The following is a 16963-nucleotide window of genomic DNA, read 5'->3' as shown; positions in this document are numbered from 1 at the left end:
TTCTTTTTCGACAATACTAATTTCAAGGGAGAAGAGGGATGAACATTTTTTGTCAGAGTCATAGCTTAATGTTTTATGAATGACGCCATGTCGATCGCTGGTTTGTGACCAATATTGCAAATTTTCAGTGCCTCATGGGTTTGGAAATAGTGATTTTATGGGCAAAGTGAAAAAAGTGGCATGCAATCTTAATTAGCAACACAAGCAGAGCAGTGCAGAATATTGTTAGCAGAAGCAGACAACATATACCCAAGTACTGATCATACAACTGGATGGAAAATGATGAATAAAAATTTTTCTATGAAATTTTCTTTTGACAGTAAATCTGATTCCACCTGGCAACAGTACTTAGTTTATGATGGTGAGCATAATCATCTCAGAGGACTTTGTACAATACCACAACAGCTGCAAAGGTACATAAGAAAGCCAAATCAGGGTAGCCAGGTGCAATCAAGAATATTTTCAGAAGTTCCCTTTTGGGGCAAAATTATGATTTACAATTTGTCATGTCGTTTTAGGGTTAGTACATGTTGCTTGTATCTACTGACAAAATTCTGGACCGATAGTGTTGCCAACCAAGATTATAAACAACTTTTTTTCACTTTGCTCATTTTCAAACCCATCAGATTAACATGGAATCACCTTGATAAATTCTGATTATCTATTCTCCCATGAAATTCACTACGACTTTAGCCAATAACTAAGGGCTCAGGGGTAAAATGTGATAAGTGACATTTTGCTCATCACTGAGTTACACAAAGTAAAAAGAGCAATTCTTCAATTTTCGCATGTATGTGCCATGTCATGTAATTTGCATTGGACTCATTGCACACTTCAGAATTTATGAAAACAATTTATCTACAGTGCTGCTTCTAATAACCTTTGTTCTTAAGTGACATTTTGGTCATTATTGAGTTCATTATCATGTTTTACTCCAGGATCTTCAGTTAATTTTTAGAATTTCCTGCATGGAATGAACTGGCTACTCCAAATATTAAAAAAAAAAAAAATTCCAATGGATTAGACTTCATAATGCAGAAAACTCAGTGTGAATGTCTTTCGAAGTGTTCACATAATAAGCGATCAAAGCTATGCTTGCGTGACTTCTGAAACACATCCCAACTAACCACAACTGTTGGGACAACGTCAGTTTTTATGTTGGAAAGGTCGGCTTTAGGATGGTTGGCAAATTGGCGTTGGTCTTACTTTGGGCCAATGGTGGTTACCAACATTTGCCCAACCATTGAAAAGTGAGTCAAAATCAGTTTTAAAAACAACTTTTTCATGTTAAGACAACTTTCAGCAGTATGCTGTAAATTGTAGTGTAAAATAAATGACATGTAACAGTGTTTCTTTTCAAATATATCAGTCGCAGCACATACTGGAAATATAATATATTTTTAATGAAAGTAGAAGCTATTTTTAACTTGCAGTCACTCACCAGTCCTTTGTCAGCCACCATGGATGAAAGATGTGTTGGGAATTGCTTATAGTTTGTCTGTTTAGCTGTAGCAGAACAAGAACACCCATACAGGTATTATTGTGAAGATGGTTAAACAATGTTATTTGCAGACTAAATTCCATGAAAGGTAGAAAACTAAGTAAACTCTAGAAGGTTGTTGTGCTACCACTTGAAGGTAAGGTGCCTTGTAAACAATGACACCATGTGACTGAGAAAATGCTGTAATTTTTTTTCATAAATAATTTGTACTATTGTTTACATTTGACATCACAATAAATTATGTATATATCAGAACACAAACCTATCCTTTGGCCGAACGTTGGGCCAACCACTTTTGATTACTTGGGATTGTATTAGCACATGGGACTACATTTAATTTGCAGAATAATCTACCCATTTCCCATGTTACATCCAACCAAGTGTACCTTTCTGTACCCTGCCAAGAATTATCTGTAGCTACTTCTCTATATTGATACCAAAAAATGTGTTTTTCTTATGTCCAGAATATTCGGACTCTTCAATCTAATTGGCCAACATCTGAGTATAAATTAGAACCAAATAATTTCTTTCCACCCATGATACAAGTACATCAGCATACCATTTGAATTCAATTTTGCAATTCATAATTCAGGATAATCTTATTTAAAAAAAATTGCTGAAAGGAATTAAGATGCAAGGGATTGTAATTCTTATTACATGAGAGAAAAATGAGTACAGGGTGGGTGGAAAGTAACTCCCTATTGAAAAATGCTTATAACTTTTGTAAATAGCACCACATTTGCATGAAACAAAACATATTGTGATCCTTGATGCTGTAGAACTGCTAATCTGTGTTTTCTCCTGACGATGACAAGAGCAGGCTGTAATGGTGCTACATCTGACACTGTGTGAGTGTGCGTGCCCAACTGGTATCTCGTTACGAAGTGTAGCAGTGATGGTGGCAGGGTGTTCACGGACCTTGTGCTTCAGTGGATGCTACAACCATCAGAAACTGCCATTCCAAGCTAATGACTGCGAGACTATGAACAAACATATTGGTATTCTGCACCAGTTGTACATTTTCATCCAATTTGGATGTTGAGGGACGACCGCATCTGCAAGTATCTACCACAGATCCTTCAGTCACCCATGTGAGGTCATGTGGTGAGTACCTGCTCCGGCTGCCCATTTATTAAGAGACTAGGTGAACACCGGAGCTTCGTGCAGGGACAGTGCTTGGAAACTTCCCACCTGAATCTCACTTTGCGAATCAAACCCAGGTTTCTTGCATGTTAGTCAAACACCTTACCGATTCCATATCACATGGTGGAAACACTTGAAGAAAAAAAAGCATTATATGGCAAGTTACATTACCTGCAGGCCAAGTCTTCATAACTGGATGCCTTGTAAAGAGAGCTTCTTGAGCAAATTCTGCTTCCTTTGTTCCAGGGTTGATCTGGAAAGATATGGGGTGCATGTAATATTTACAGAAAGGCAAATAATATGGCACAAATCATGTTTATGTAAGTACGTTCAGGACACAAATATGGTTGTATTTCAAACAGGTGTTCTCGGGTTACCAGTCAGGTTAAATTGGAGTTAGCTTCCAACGTTTCGAGGGTATACATTGCTCTCATCTTCAGGGAATGCAAAAATGGAGACCAGTGTAGGGTTATATCTATGACTATGATGTGGCAGAGTTTGGATTTTGTCTTCCTATTGGCTCACTTTGGATCCTGGTGTTTTCATTGGCTGGTGTCTTGTCTTTACGGAGGAACCCGGTTACTGGAACCGATGGGTAAAGGAAGCCATAGCCATTTCACGGGAAAGCACCAATATCAACAAAGACGTGGAACTTCAGCTCAGTCACGCCTGGAACCCACTCCTCCGTAAAAACGAGACACCAGCCAACGAGAACACCAGGATCCAGAGCGAGCCAATAGGAAGACAGCCCAAACTACACCACATCATAGTCAAATATATATATCCCTACACTGGTATCCATTTTTACATTACCTGAAGATGAGAGCAATGTATGACCTTGAAACGTTGGAAGGTGACTCCAATTTAACCTGGCTGGTAACCAGAGAGCACCTGTTCGAATCACATCACCAGGAAAGCTACAATTTCAATGGTTGCATTTGTGCCTTCATTTGAATACAGACTGTATTCTTTAAGATAATGCTTTCAATACAGTTTCAGGTAAACAGCTGTTAAGTCTTATTATATACAGGGTGCAGCAGCACTCCTTTATTTTCAATTTCATATGAGCATCAGTGGATTATTGAGATGGGTGATGCCGCAAAATCTAGGCAGTGAAAATTAAGAATAAATTGCCATTACTTTAAAGCTAAGGGTAATAGCACCCCCCCCCCCACCCCTCCGACATCTAAATTACCCTAGGAGGCACTTTATGCAGCCTTTGTTAATCTAGCTCCTTTAAAGTCATCTTTAGCTCTATTAATGGTGAAATTTAGCTCTTTTATGCACATCAGGTTTGGCAACACTGCCAGGATGGCACTAGGAGGCAAGGAGAAATGCATAAGGCTTATGGGAACATTATTTTATTTGTTGTCTCAGGAATATCAAACATCCAATGACGTAGAAAAATACATGGATGGAAAAGGGACATGTCATACTATGTCATAGTAGTAGGAAAAGTTGAAACTCCCATTTGATTAGCCGTTAATTGAAGTTGATTTCCCATATGGAATACATGGGATTCTGTAAATACTTATTAATCATATTTTTCAAACATCGTGTCTAGCTTATTAATCAACTTGAAAAACAGTTTCCACTTGCAACATGGAGAGAAATTCATACTTGTTTGAATACTAATCCCTTTTTTTAAAATAGCAGTGCCCAATTCGACGATATTGAAATAAATGCACAAATGGTGTGTAATTGTCCCTCTTTGCATCAAGCAAGAATTATTCCAAACAGGCTCTGCCACAATTTTGGAACTGAAGGAACATATCAGAGATGATGTTACCAGTATCCTGACAAATATATTAGAATGAGTAATGGACAGCGTCCGGCACTACTTGGAAGAATGTATGGCTTGCTGCAGTACTTATTTGCAAGGGATCATATTCAAACATTAACTATACCTCGGCCAAACTAAACTACCTCTTGGCCCATATTCACAGCGCAGAATGATTATTTTGACAAAATCCTGTTTCACTGCTGACTGCTTCTGGGAGAAGGAATTCTAAGGTTCTCGCTTGTTGCTCCAAGGGGGGGGGGGGGGGCAGTGCTAGGCCTAATTAGCTTTTTGACAGTAAGTTTCTTCATAGGTAAACAAGGCAACAGTGGGACACTACCATAAAGGCAGTCCCCACACCAGGTTTTAGCTTCGCCAGACTATATTAATAAATATATATAATTGTGACTTTAAATTACACTATCAACGCTCTATGTATCTATTTGGCACACACAAAACTTGCATAAAATACCACAGTTAGTGCATGAAAACTTTTAAAGTGATACCTCAACTCCTGCGTTACTACTAAAATTTTTAATAGAAATTCCTACTGACCATTGAAACAGGAACCAAACAGCATGGAAATAAAAGGACACAATGGGTCATTGACATTCCAGAGGACCTCATCCCTACTGTCAGCATAAAAAAATACACACACTACTCAGTAAAATGGAATGATGCCAGTAATCGAATGCTGCAGTTATTATTAGTATTAGGCTACTTTTAGTTTTGGTTACAGTTGTATCTTCCTTTACATTTACTTTGAGTTTGGATTAGGCATTGCAAATAGTGGGATATATATTTCATTTTTGGCGGAAACACTGCAACATTCCTTCCGCCCCACAAACAACTTGCTTATTTACGTTGCAGGTCGCCCAACACAAACTTGCAACCTGGTCCTTGCTATGACTTACCTTAGGGTACTAAGGTTTTTAACTTAAAAAGAGTATAAGAAATGTTACTAGGACCTTGCAATATATACACTGGCTGCGCAGAGCAGTTTACAACATTTTTAAGAGAAATGTGGAACTTTAACAAAGGGGGGCCACGTTGCATACTTTATAAATGCTAGCCTTGTACAGTCTTAGACATGAGATCTCTAATATTTACCTCAGGGCTTGCTGGGTAGAAACAATGCAAGTCACAAGAACAGTGAAAACAATGATTCAGAGAAACTGCAGCTCGATTTAACATGTTTATTACAAAAGCGAACTAATAACAAGAAAAAGTGCAAGGTATTTAAGTGTAAATTCTATACAGTGCTTAAATAAAAATAATAACTACTACATAAACTATTACAGAACCTTTGACAGTGTATGAGACCTTTATTAACGAACATTTCCTAGGTCAGCACTTCCCATTGTACATTGTTTAATCTCCAAGAAACTATGCTCTGCATTTAATAATTATTTCTACTCTTCAAATGAGAGAGGCCTTCTCCCGAGCTAAAGGATTAATAGAATAATTTTCTAATATAACTACCCAAAACACCTGTCAAGGGACTCGAAACTAAGAGGCCACTATAAATAAAGGAAAAAGTCCCAAACAAAGATACAGCTTTATTCACAAAGAGCAAGGGGAGTTAGAGATATGGGTTTGGCCGTTGCTGCGCCTGTACTCAGGAATGGACAGAGGAATAAGAAAAAGAGCTGCCCGTTGGTGCGCCTGTGTTCAGGAATGGACGAAGAAAGAAAAGGCGGGAGGTCCGTTGGAGCACCCACAGTTGGGAACAGATGGGAAAGTCTGGTTGGGAAATTCATCCAGGATTTGAACCCGGGAACCAGAACTTGAGGGGGGACACATCCATATTAGGAACCTGATTGAGGAAGTTCATCTGGGGCTTGCACCCCAGGAAACAGGTCCATTGCAGTTGGCATCATGCAGACAACTGAGCTCCGCAACCCTGACACGCTACTTATATGAAAGTGTCGCTGTAACATGGTGGCCAAAATTGGAACTATCGGGTATGCATAGCAAACCTCCAATATTTACACGTTTCCTACTAAGCATATGTAAATTACCCTTTTTAGTACTGTAGAAAACACCAAAGCAAAAAATAACCAAATATACATGTTGGAAAATGAAAAGCCTTTTGGCTAAGTTATAAAAGAACAATAGGAACTGAGAAGTGCAGCAGATAAGATAATAAAAATAAACCAACCAACAATGAAAACAAATATACTCAGAGCTGTTCTTCAACAATCAGCCATGTCAAACTGCCACTTATCAATTTTCAGGCTAACAAACCCAAGTGATACCAACTGCGTTTTTGCTTCAACTAATAAAATGCAAGAACCGCAGGTTCGTTGCAACACGAAATGTGAAATAACATAATTTTTAATGTTTTTCAAAGGCATGAGGTGCATTTTTCTGCTTGTTTTATCACGAAATGATGCGAATGCGAAATAACTCTTAAAATACAAAACTGAGAGTTATTTACCAATGCAACACTTCCTGATTTATCCTGTGAGTTATGCAAATCACAGAAAATTGATTAATTCTGCTGTGAATATTTGAGAAATAAAAATGAACAGCATTACACAAGTATAAACTTAATACTCTGACAACTACATAAATGTGTTATTACGAGGAAAAAGTTTATTTTGTAATAAGTGTGGTTTCAAATTCAAATTTAGGGTTATCAACATTTTAACACTGAAATGCCATTTTATATACCGCTTGTGATTCTAAATGTGCCCAGTTTTTGTACCGAAATCTTAAATCTTTTATTCATCAGCTCTAGCTGCAAACTATTGATAAGTATGGTGTGCTAACTTTGGAGACCATGTTTTGAGAAACCAGGTATTTACATCATAATGAAACATGATCATGGTGAAACCTGTTATTTTTACCATGTTTAGCAATGCACTAGATAAAAGCTTCAGTCAAAGTGTTATGTTTAATCTTTACAATGGGGTGAGGCTGCACCGACTATCATCTGTTCAGTTTTGTGAACAAAGTTACAAGGCCAACACTACCAGATGAAGGAGGACATACAGTGCATCAGTGTCTGCGAGCAGCTGGAACGAAGTTCTACTGTAAGGGCATTTTCAAGCTTCCAGAAAGGTGGGGAAAATGCATGCAAAGAAATGAAGACTTCCTTGAAAAGTAAAGAAAAGTCTGTAGATTGTGATGTATGATTTTCTTTAATAAAACCAAAACTTGGTTCATAAAAATAACATATTGTAACTTGGTGTGTATTACTCACTATTAAATAAAATAAACAACGTTAAATTGTATTAAGTTAAGTTTAACACTACTTACATGAGTGAGTATGAAACTCTTTTGGAACGACGTTTCAGGGTCCAACTGCCCCCTTCTTCAGGTTCGTAATATTTTCCTAAGCACTGAACATAGTGTCACATTGAAAAGTGTTAAAAGAGGGTTAGGTTGAAAACACTTAAAAAATCCCTGACACATTTCTAATTATGTGGAGGTTTTAAGGGATTGTTGGACTCTGAAACATCGTTCCAAAAAAGTTTCATACTCACTTACGTAAGTAGTGTTCAACTTAACTTAATACAATTTAACGTTGTTTATTTTATTTAAAACTTGGTTCATGAAAAATTGTTTCTCATTACTTTCAGTATGCCCCTCGTATCTACAGTAAAAAAAAAAGTGTAATTAAATATAGAACAAACCTTGCAGATCTGAGGCAATGGGAATATTACTGATTCTTAATTTAATACTCATAAAATTCAGCTCAGTCACACAATTTTGGCTTACGTAATTTCATTGTCAGCATATTTGAAACCTGAGAAATTATGCATGTATTGTAGGATTGTGGAACTTCAGAGACATATCTGTTGAGATTGGATCTTGATCCCATACTTTCAAACAGGGGTGAACACAGGGGGATTGATGACGTGCCAGCATCATGGGAGTTTTTTGGGGGGACAAAATTTTATAACAATTCTATATATTAGGCACATCCAGAAAGTAAGTTTCCCTGGGGTCGTGTACATAAAGGAAACATTATTTTATTCAATGATTTATTGCCACAGATACAGCACTTGTCCATTTACTTGTCAACATAATTCCCGCCAGAATTCAGGCACTTGTCATAGTGTTTTCGCAGTAATGGTTAGCGTTCAAAGTCTCACCTCTGGGCAGAAACTCTATCAGCAGAATGCCTTGTCTGTCCAAGAACACCGTACAAATAACTTTTCGTGATCACACAGTCTGTTTGAACTTCATCCTGCATGGAGATCCACTGTGATGCCAATGCATGGACTGCTGCTTACTTTCTGGGGTGCTGTATGCAACCCACGTTTCATCCCCTGTGATGATCCGGTTGAGGAAATCGTCATCATAATGGTAATGCTGCAGAAATGTCAGCACCGTGCCCATGCATTTTCCTTTGTGTTCAGGCATCAGTTGTTTCGGCACCCACCGGGCACACAATTTCCGGAACAAGAGGCATTTGGTAATAACGTCGTGCAACAACGAACGAAAAATCTGCGGGAAATGGCTGATGAGTTCCGCGATCGTGACGCGACGATCCTCCAATATGCGCTGCTGCACCTGCTCCACAAGCTCGTCCATAACGGCCGATGGCCGCAGACTGCCCTCGCCCTCATGCAAATTTTGCCGGCCTTCGGTAAATATCCTGCACCAACGACGCACCATCTGCTTGCTCATGACGTCTGGCCCATACACCTGGCACTGCTGACGATGAATTTCGATCGGCTGTATGTTTTGTGCGTTCAAGAACTTGATCACCGAACAAACCTCGCACGTGGCGGGAGATGGAATAAGAGCCGCCATGTTTCATCGCTGCCGTGACACTACCGAGGATTTTCGGGAGGCGTCTTCTAGGACATTCACTTGCCAGGGCATGTGCCTCTCACGCATGCGCTAAACTGGTTTCAATACGCATGGTGAATGGGAAACATACTTTCTGGATGCGCCTAATATCTTAACACAAAAATGGTGGGGATCGTTTCTTTGATTGACTTGTTATTGATTTTTAGTTATTGTTATTATGTACAATTTTTCTACCTACCTGTGGTTGATATCAGCGATGGGGTTGAAATGAGACACCACCTCTTATGCCTTTAGAATCGGTTTAGAAGAGGGGGAGTGTGCTGTTCACATTAGAACAAGGTTATTAAAGCAGACAAACTGTTAAGAATAAGGTTCAGTACACTAACAATGGCAGTGAGCCTACAGTACCTAAAGTAAACATATATTGCTTAAATATAAGGTAGGTGAGCCAAAGGTAGCCTGTGTTCCCAAGGTGGCCGACATTAAGAAAATCATATAATTCATGATGAATCATATAAGTATTTAACACAGCTAACAAATGGCACTACATCAATATACCCAGTCCCCCTCAGGTGCACTATGCAGAAAACAAACTGTCTCGGATTGAGAGCAGCCATTTTATTTAAGTTATTGTGGAACCCCTGGCGTCGTAGGGACTGTGCAGACAGTCCTCCACGGAGGTCGGCTATTTGTCCTTACTGTATACAATGCATATGAACAATCAAAAGTTTGACACCAACAATTTTCTCTAATATGATGATGAAACGTGGATAAACATGAATGAATATGGGTTTTTGAGCACAAGCATTATTTTCTAAGCCAACTAAAGGGCCTTTCATTAAGAGCGATACTTTTTAAAATTGAAATTTCCAGTTTCTAATATATTTTTTTAAGTGCTTCCAGGTGTGAAAATATCCAGCACAATTTGCAGTTTCATCATGCAGCGACTCACGCTTCCTGAACGTTTAGAAATCATTAAAAAATTTTACCAAAGTGGCAGCTCAGTTGTGGGTGCTCATTGTTTGTTCACCAGAGAATTGGGTTGCCATCACAGTTTCTCTATTCAAGCTATATGCTGCACTGTTGCCAAGTTTGAGTGGGATTTCACTCTACATGACCAGAAGCCACCAAGAAGACAACGTAAAGCACGAAGTGAGGACAATATCGCAGCAGTAGCGGCCAGTATTGAGGAAGAGCCGAATGTGTCACTTTCAAGATGATCTCAACGGTTGTGGCTATCTGAGACATCAACTTGGCGAATCTTGCGAAAGGATTTGGACCTGCATCCATACAAAGTTGTATTGGCTCAAGAGTTGAAGCCAAACGATCACAAATTTCATCGTGAGTTCACTGATTGGGCCGTACAGCAGTTGGAAGCTGATCCTGATTTCAGTGGAAAAATCATCTTCTCAGACGAGGTGCATTGTCGTCTTAGTGGCTTCGTCAATATGCAAAATTGTCATTATTGGAGCGAGAAGAACCCACAAGTGGTCCATGAGGTGCCATTGCATTCAGGAAAACTCACCGTGTGGTGCAGTTTATGGCATGGCGGCGTCATTGGACCTTATTTCTTTCGAGATGATGAGAGAAGAACCGTTACCGTCAATGGCAACCGCTACAGATCCATATTACGCGAATTTCTGTGGCCAGAACTTGAGACCATAGATATTGAAAACATGTGGTTCCAGCAGGATGGCGCTACGTGCCACACAGCTGATGCTACGCTCGATTTGCTGAGGGAGAAGTTTGACGACCGGATCATCTTAAGACGTGGATGTGTGAATTGGCCGCCACGGTCGTGTGATTTAACACCCATGGATTTTTTCTATGGGGCTACATCAAAGCCCAGGTCTATGCTGACACGCCACGAACTTTGGAACATTTGGAGGCGAACATTCGTCACGCTATCGCAGACATAACGCCACTAATGTTGGACAGAGTGATTAACAATTGGAGCCATCGTGTGTGTCAGTGTGTTCAAAGCCGTGGTGGACATTTGAACAATATTTTGTTCAGAACATAACTGCAATGTCTAAGCTTCAAAATAAAGCTCAGTCTAAGCTTCAAAATAAAGCACAATTTACTTTGATATGTTGAGTGGTTTATTTATTATTATTATTATTATTTTTTTTTTTTTCAAATTTTAAAAAGGATCACTCTTAATGAAAGACCCTTTATAAGGGACCCACACCCACTTTGGGAACAGATGTAAGGGTTTTGTAATTCTTTTTTTTTTATATATATATAAAGTTACAAGCAATATTACAAAATATCAATTTGGTACACATTGTTAATTAGTTATAGGAGTTATTTTCTTTACTTTCAGAAAGTTATCTCTCATTAGAGATTTCTAAATTGCCCTAGAAGCTTAACCAGGGCTCCCCCCTTGGTTCACCTACCTTATCTGTATTATATTGTTCCGCAAATATTGTCTGACCAAAATAATTTGAGTAAATAATTCGGCTTAAAAGGGGGGCATGTTCTACCTTTGGGGAGGGGGGAGTGCATCATAGACATTGGTGGGGATGGGCACCCCTGCTTCAAATACATATACATAACTACCAGTATCCACTCAGCCTTAATCTATATGAAGTTTTTCAACTTACATTTTTCATTCTACCAGTAAGAATGACTCTTGCACATCTAGGATCCTCAGGGTCTAATGACTTATTCTTGCAGAAGTCAGTCTCTGCTAAAGAGATTGTAACTGAGCAGCGGTTATCCCTCTAAAATATATAATTAATGACTATTAATGGCATGTAGAAGAAATTAACAAAACTGACATAAATTGCTTATTATTAAGATGCATTTACTCTTAAGGGAAAAAGGAATTTGCTTTAAAGCCAAATGTTGATAATGGGATGCCTACTTTCATAACAACAACACAAAAGTGCATTACTATTTCTACAAGACTATACATAACTTGCAGATAATCAAAATTTATGTCCTTGGATTTTTACAAAAAAATAATACAAAAAAGTTTGAGTGTCGAAAATACTCTAATACAATATGCTGATAATATACTCCTTTATGTATTATTTCACCAGATTTTAAATTGTGTAATAAACAAATTTGAATGAAGCATGACTTTAGACACAAAAAAATGATACGATAAAATATGTAAGTATACATTAAAAAATACAAAACAACTGCTTTTATCTTGTTTTTAATCTTTCTTCACTTCTTTGTTGACAATGTAGTTCAGAAATCAGTGAAAGGTCAAGTTATTATTAGTGTGTTATTTTGTGCTGCGCTTTCTTTGTTATTATCGGACATTAACAGGTGCAAGCATGTGGGGTTCAAAAATATTTAAGTGTAAATATACAAGAGTTCACTCAGTTCTAACAATTTGCCAGGTTCTACACATAAAGTGAACTAGCTTGATGATTTTCATATTTTTCTTCAATGATCTGTTTGTATTGCCACACTCTTCATCATAACAATTTACCGTAGTTACGTGTGTATAGTGCGCGTGTGTGTATAATGCGCACTCTGGTTTTGGATGGGTAAAAGTGACAAAAAATTATATCTCGTATATAATGCGCAGTACAATCCAGTTTCAAGAAATGTGTTTCTTAGTTGTAGGTTGTAAAGCTGTTGCTATGCTGATCAAGAGTGAATGACGTCATACCTATTCGATTGCTCATTCCTTCTTGTTGAAAATATATACTTTTTCTTTCCGTGACTAATGTAACATTTATACGAGGCACATTCAGGACCTTCCAAATAGCAGTTAGCAGCACAAGATTTCTTCCATTAAGGAATTTACACACTCCATGTATGTCATATTATTTGGCCAGTAATACATTTAAATTTTTATTATCTTTTTCTTTGTTTTCTTTCATCCAAAGTACTATAAAAATCAGAATGTTTCTTCATTTTTTGATGAACTTATTTCAATCGCATTTTACATTAGTGTCGTCATCTTGTATGGAATACTGTTTCCATAATCAGAAACTGCAGGATTCAAGCTTTACAATGATATATAACATGATATGGTTCCGTAAACATGAAAAATCAATGCAAGTGTCCCAAAATTATGGAACGACCCTGTACGGTTTTATGTTGGCTGTCTGAATTATTCCGCACCACAGATTTTGGGGGCAAACATTTTGAAAAAAAAGTGCGCATTATACATGAGTAAATACGGTAACTAAAATCTTTTATGAACCTTTGTGAGCAACATCTTGATTTTTTTTGTTTACACTCCATTAACAAAGGTGTTTCACAGGAAACCATCTTAAAATCACATTAATCATTAATTATATAGTATCACTATTGACATGGCAAATATCTGTGTTACTTTTATTATCTTCTTTACGTCTATGCACATGAAACACTGTTAATAAGATGTAGTACTCCTGTAAAAAATTATATTAACTGCACATAAGTTTGTGTGATGTAACAGCATATTCATATTTGTTATAGGTCTTTTCTACTCTTATGGCAGGTGCTCTATATGCTGGCAAGGGAAGTGGGGAGCGGGAATACATAGGAGACCAACCAGAAACTACTACGTGCAGCTTATTCTACAGGATGCTGCATTTCTTATCATGCTGGATTGGTTGCTTCTGCTCCCCACTTTCATTGTCAGCATATAGAGCACCTGCCGTACGCTATATGATTTAGAAGAAAAAGTTAGAAATGGATGCAATTTTAATTTGACACATTTAAAATCAAGCACAGTATAGCATGTGGAAATACATCACCTGAAGAAAGAAAAAGATATGAAAGGTATGTTAGAAAACTTGTATTCTGCATTATGACAAACAACCATCTTCAGAATCAGTTAATTTTTTTAAATCTATTCATTTTACACTCGCTGTCACTATCTTCAAGACAGGGTTGACCATTTATTCCAGATATTTTGAAAAAAAAAAAAGCTAACACTGGTGGGATTTTTCAAGTTTCAAGTTGTATTGCTTTTTTTCAGGTTATGTTACAAAAACACATTCAATTTGTACTGTTTCAGTTGACTGAATTGGATGCTAATAAAAAATTATATGAATAGAAAGTTTTCACATTCCTGTCACCATAGGTAAAGAATTGATAATGAAGGTACTTTTCGAATGATTACACTAAATTAAGTAAAACATTCCGTTCTAAAATATCTCACAAAGAGTGTGATTCTAAGCTTCCTAGAATGTGTAATGCTTAATGCTTTGGCTTTGTACTCACGGTTGGGTTCCTTGAGAAGGAAAATTTCAGTGTATCCAACTTTAAACTGTACCCTCAGTTCCAATTACCTATCTGTCCACAGAGTGGATTTTATTTTTATGACTATTTTCACAACAGGGGGAAGGGGTATCACATAATAAAACTTAAAATATGGTTACAATTTTTGACCCTATAAAGCAAGATCATGCACATGGCCATTTGCTTATTTTGTGTCACTTTTCTACATCTCTAGGTTAATCACAGCAGTGAAATGAATGATGATTAGATGAAATACATGATGGCACACACACATGTTTAACTGTTACCCAGGATTTGAACCTAGTATTTTTTTGCATCATACGAGGGCTGCAGGAAAAGTTTCTGCAAACTACCACCAACAGTGGTGCTAGTGTTCCGCTATTATAAAAATTGGAAGAATAGACCTCTTTTATGCTTAAATTATCTTTGATTGTTTGTTTAAGCATATTCGTTTATTTTTCACAGCAGTTTGAAGTAGTAGTTTCGTGTGAGAAATGAAAATTTCTCGTGAACAGTTTTGGGCAATGATTTTTTATGATTTACCACCGAAACAATGCATAGAGCGACTTCATTTGGCTTTTGGGGATGAAGCACCATCCAATAGGACCGTGTACAATTGGTTTTCCGAATTCCAGCGTGGTCGCACATTTCTCAGTGATGAATTTCGTGAAGGTCATCCATCTACGTCTGTTGTTGCCAGTAATGTTGATGCTGTGAGTGAAATGATCGAGAAAGATCGGCACGTGACATACCGTGAGATTCAGGCATCCTTGGAAACTGACATGAAAGCAATACATACGATTTTGCATTATCATCTGAACGTACGGAAATTTTCAAGCCATTGGATCCCACACAACTTGACCGAAGCTCAAAAACAGGCTCGTGTAAATTGGTGTAAAGAAATGCTCAAAAAATTGAACCAAGGCAAGTCAAATTTGGTGTACAACATCGTTACAACTTGGCTCTATTCATACGAACCCGAAACTAAACAGCAATCCACTGTTTGGGTGTTCCCAAGTGAGCCGAAACCAACAAAAGTTGTTCGTTCGAGGAGTGCTGCCAAGCAAATGATTGCTTATTTCTTCGGTTATACCGGACATGTGGCAACAATAGCTTTAGAAGATAGAAGGACTGTAAATGCTGAGTAATATACAACAATTTTTTTCCAGACGTCATCATGAATTGCTTAAAACAAACCCAAATCGTCACATTATTCTTCACCACGACAACGCCAGTTCCCACTCAGCACACCAAACTGTTGATTTTTTGTCCAGTAAAAATGTCGAATTAATGACTCATTGTCCGTACTCACCTGATTTATAAACTAATGACTTATTTTTGTTCCCACACATGAAAAATAAGATGCGTGATGAGTGATTTGTGTCGCCTGAAGCAGCTGTTGACGCATTCTGAACAGAGGTTTCTGAGGTATCAGCTTCAGAGTGGAAAAAATGCTTTCAAAATTGGTTTGAGCGTATGCAAAAGTGTATCCATTTTAAGGGTGAATACTTTGAAAAACAATAAAGCCATTCCCAGAATTTCACATGTATTTTTTCATATTGATTGCAGAAACTTTTCCAGCAGCCCTCGTAGCATGCTAAGCTGAGAACTGCACCACAGTGGTGGCACAAAATATGTTAAATGTAATACTCTTTATTTAGGCTTTTGATTTTATCAACCACGTTAACTATTCCATCCCCTTCCCCCATAATGATATTCATGGAACTTCCCTGTACTAAATATCTTCAGTGATCAGTTTGCTCTTCATCTCAGAAAAAAAAAATTACATTTTTTTAGAAGTACTGTGATAAAGTACAGCATGAGCACAAAAATACTCCCTGGTTTCAAGATGTCATAAAATTAATAGTTACTTGAATATTTTGATAAAATTGATATCCAAAGCTCAGTTAACTCAAAATATTTTAATCTCTTTTTTTTTCAGAATCGCTAGTTGTGAATTCGGTAGCTAGAGGGCAGTAACATCGAAAATGGCATTCACTCCGCAGCAAAGAAGCTGGTACTTGTTAGAATTTGCCAAAACAAGCAGTGTTGTGTGAGTGCAGCATGCATTTAAACGGAAGTTTAATGTTGATCCACCTACACACAAATCCATTCTGCAGAGGCATAAAACATTTGTTGAGAGAGGATGCATTTGTGATAAAAGAAAACAACATTCTGGCCGACCACCCATCTCTGAGGAAATTGTGGAGCGTGTGCGAGAAGCCGTTGTACGCAGTCCCAGAAAATCAACACGTCAAGCCAGCAGGCAGTTGCAGGTGCCACAAACTACCGTAAGCAAGATTTTACGGAAGTGTTTGCGTTTTCACCCGTACCGACTGCAATTGGTTCAAAATTTATATCCACAAGACAAGGTAAAGCGACGTGAGTTTTGTGAGACTATCCACACTTTAATGGAGGACGATGAAACCTTTCTGACAAAGATCATTTTTAGTGATGAGACAACCTTCCACTTGAGTGGAAAAGTGAACAGGCATAATGTTAGGATCTGGGGAAGCGAGCATCCGCATGCCACTCTTGATGTGGAACGTGACTCACCCAAGGTGAATGTTTTTTGT

At 37.8% G+C, this 16963-nt stretch overlaps 1 protein-coding gene across 6 annotated transcripts in view; it reads right to left on the bottom strand.

Moving 5' to 3' along the window:
* LOC145978423 (uncharacterized) overlaps window positions 1-16963 on the bottom strand; it is a 104887-nt gene that overhangs the window by 11645 nt on the left and 76279 nt on the right. For all 6 annotated transcript variants that reach the window (XM_083111057.1, XM_083111056.1, XM_083111053.1 and 3 more), the window contains exons 4-5: window positions 11798-11917; window positions 2816-2897 (exon numbers count right to left, since the gene is read on the bottom strand). In XM_083111057.1, coding sequence (XP_082967183.1) covers window positions 2816-2897; window positions 11798-11917 — 202 coding nt within the window. The remainder of the gene's footprint in view (window positions 1-2815; window positions 2898-11797; window positions 11918-16963) is intronic.

This window comes from Lepisma saccharinum, chromosome 24, assembly GCF_977018435.1.
Source record: "Lepisma saccharinum chromosome 24, izLepSacc3.1, whole genome shotgun sequence".
In the NCBI taxonomy this organism is placed as follows: Eukaryota; Metazoa; Arthropoda; class Insecta; order Zygentoma; family Lepismatidae; genus Lepisma; species Lepisma saccharinum.
The sequence above is the reverse complement of the archived record's forward strand: the minus strand, read 5'-3'. Positions and strand labels throughout refer to the sequence as shown.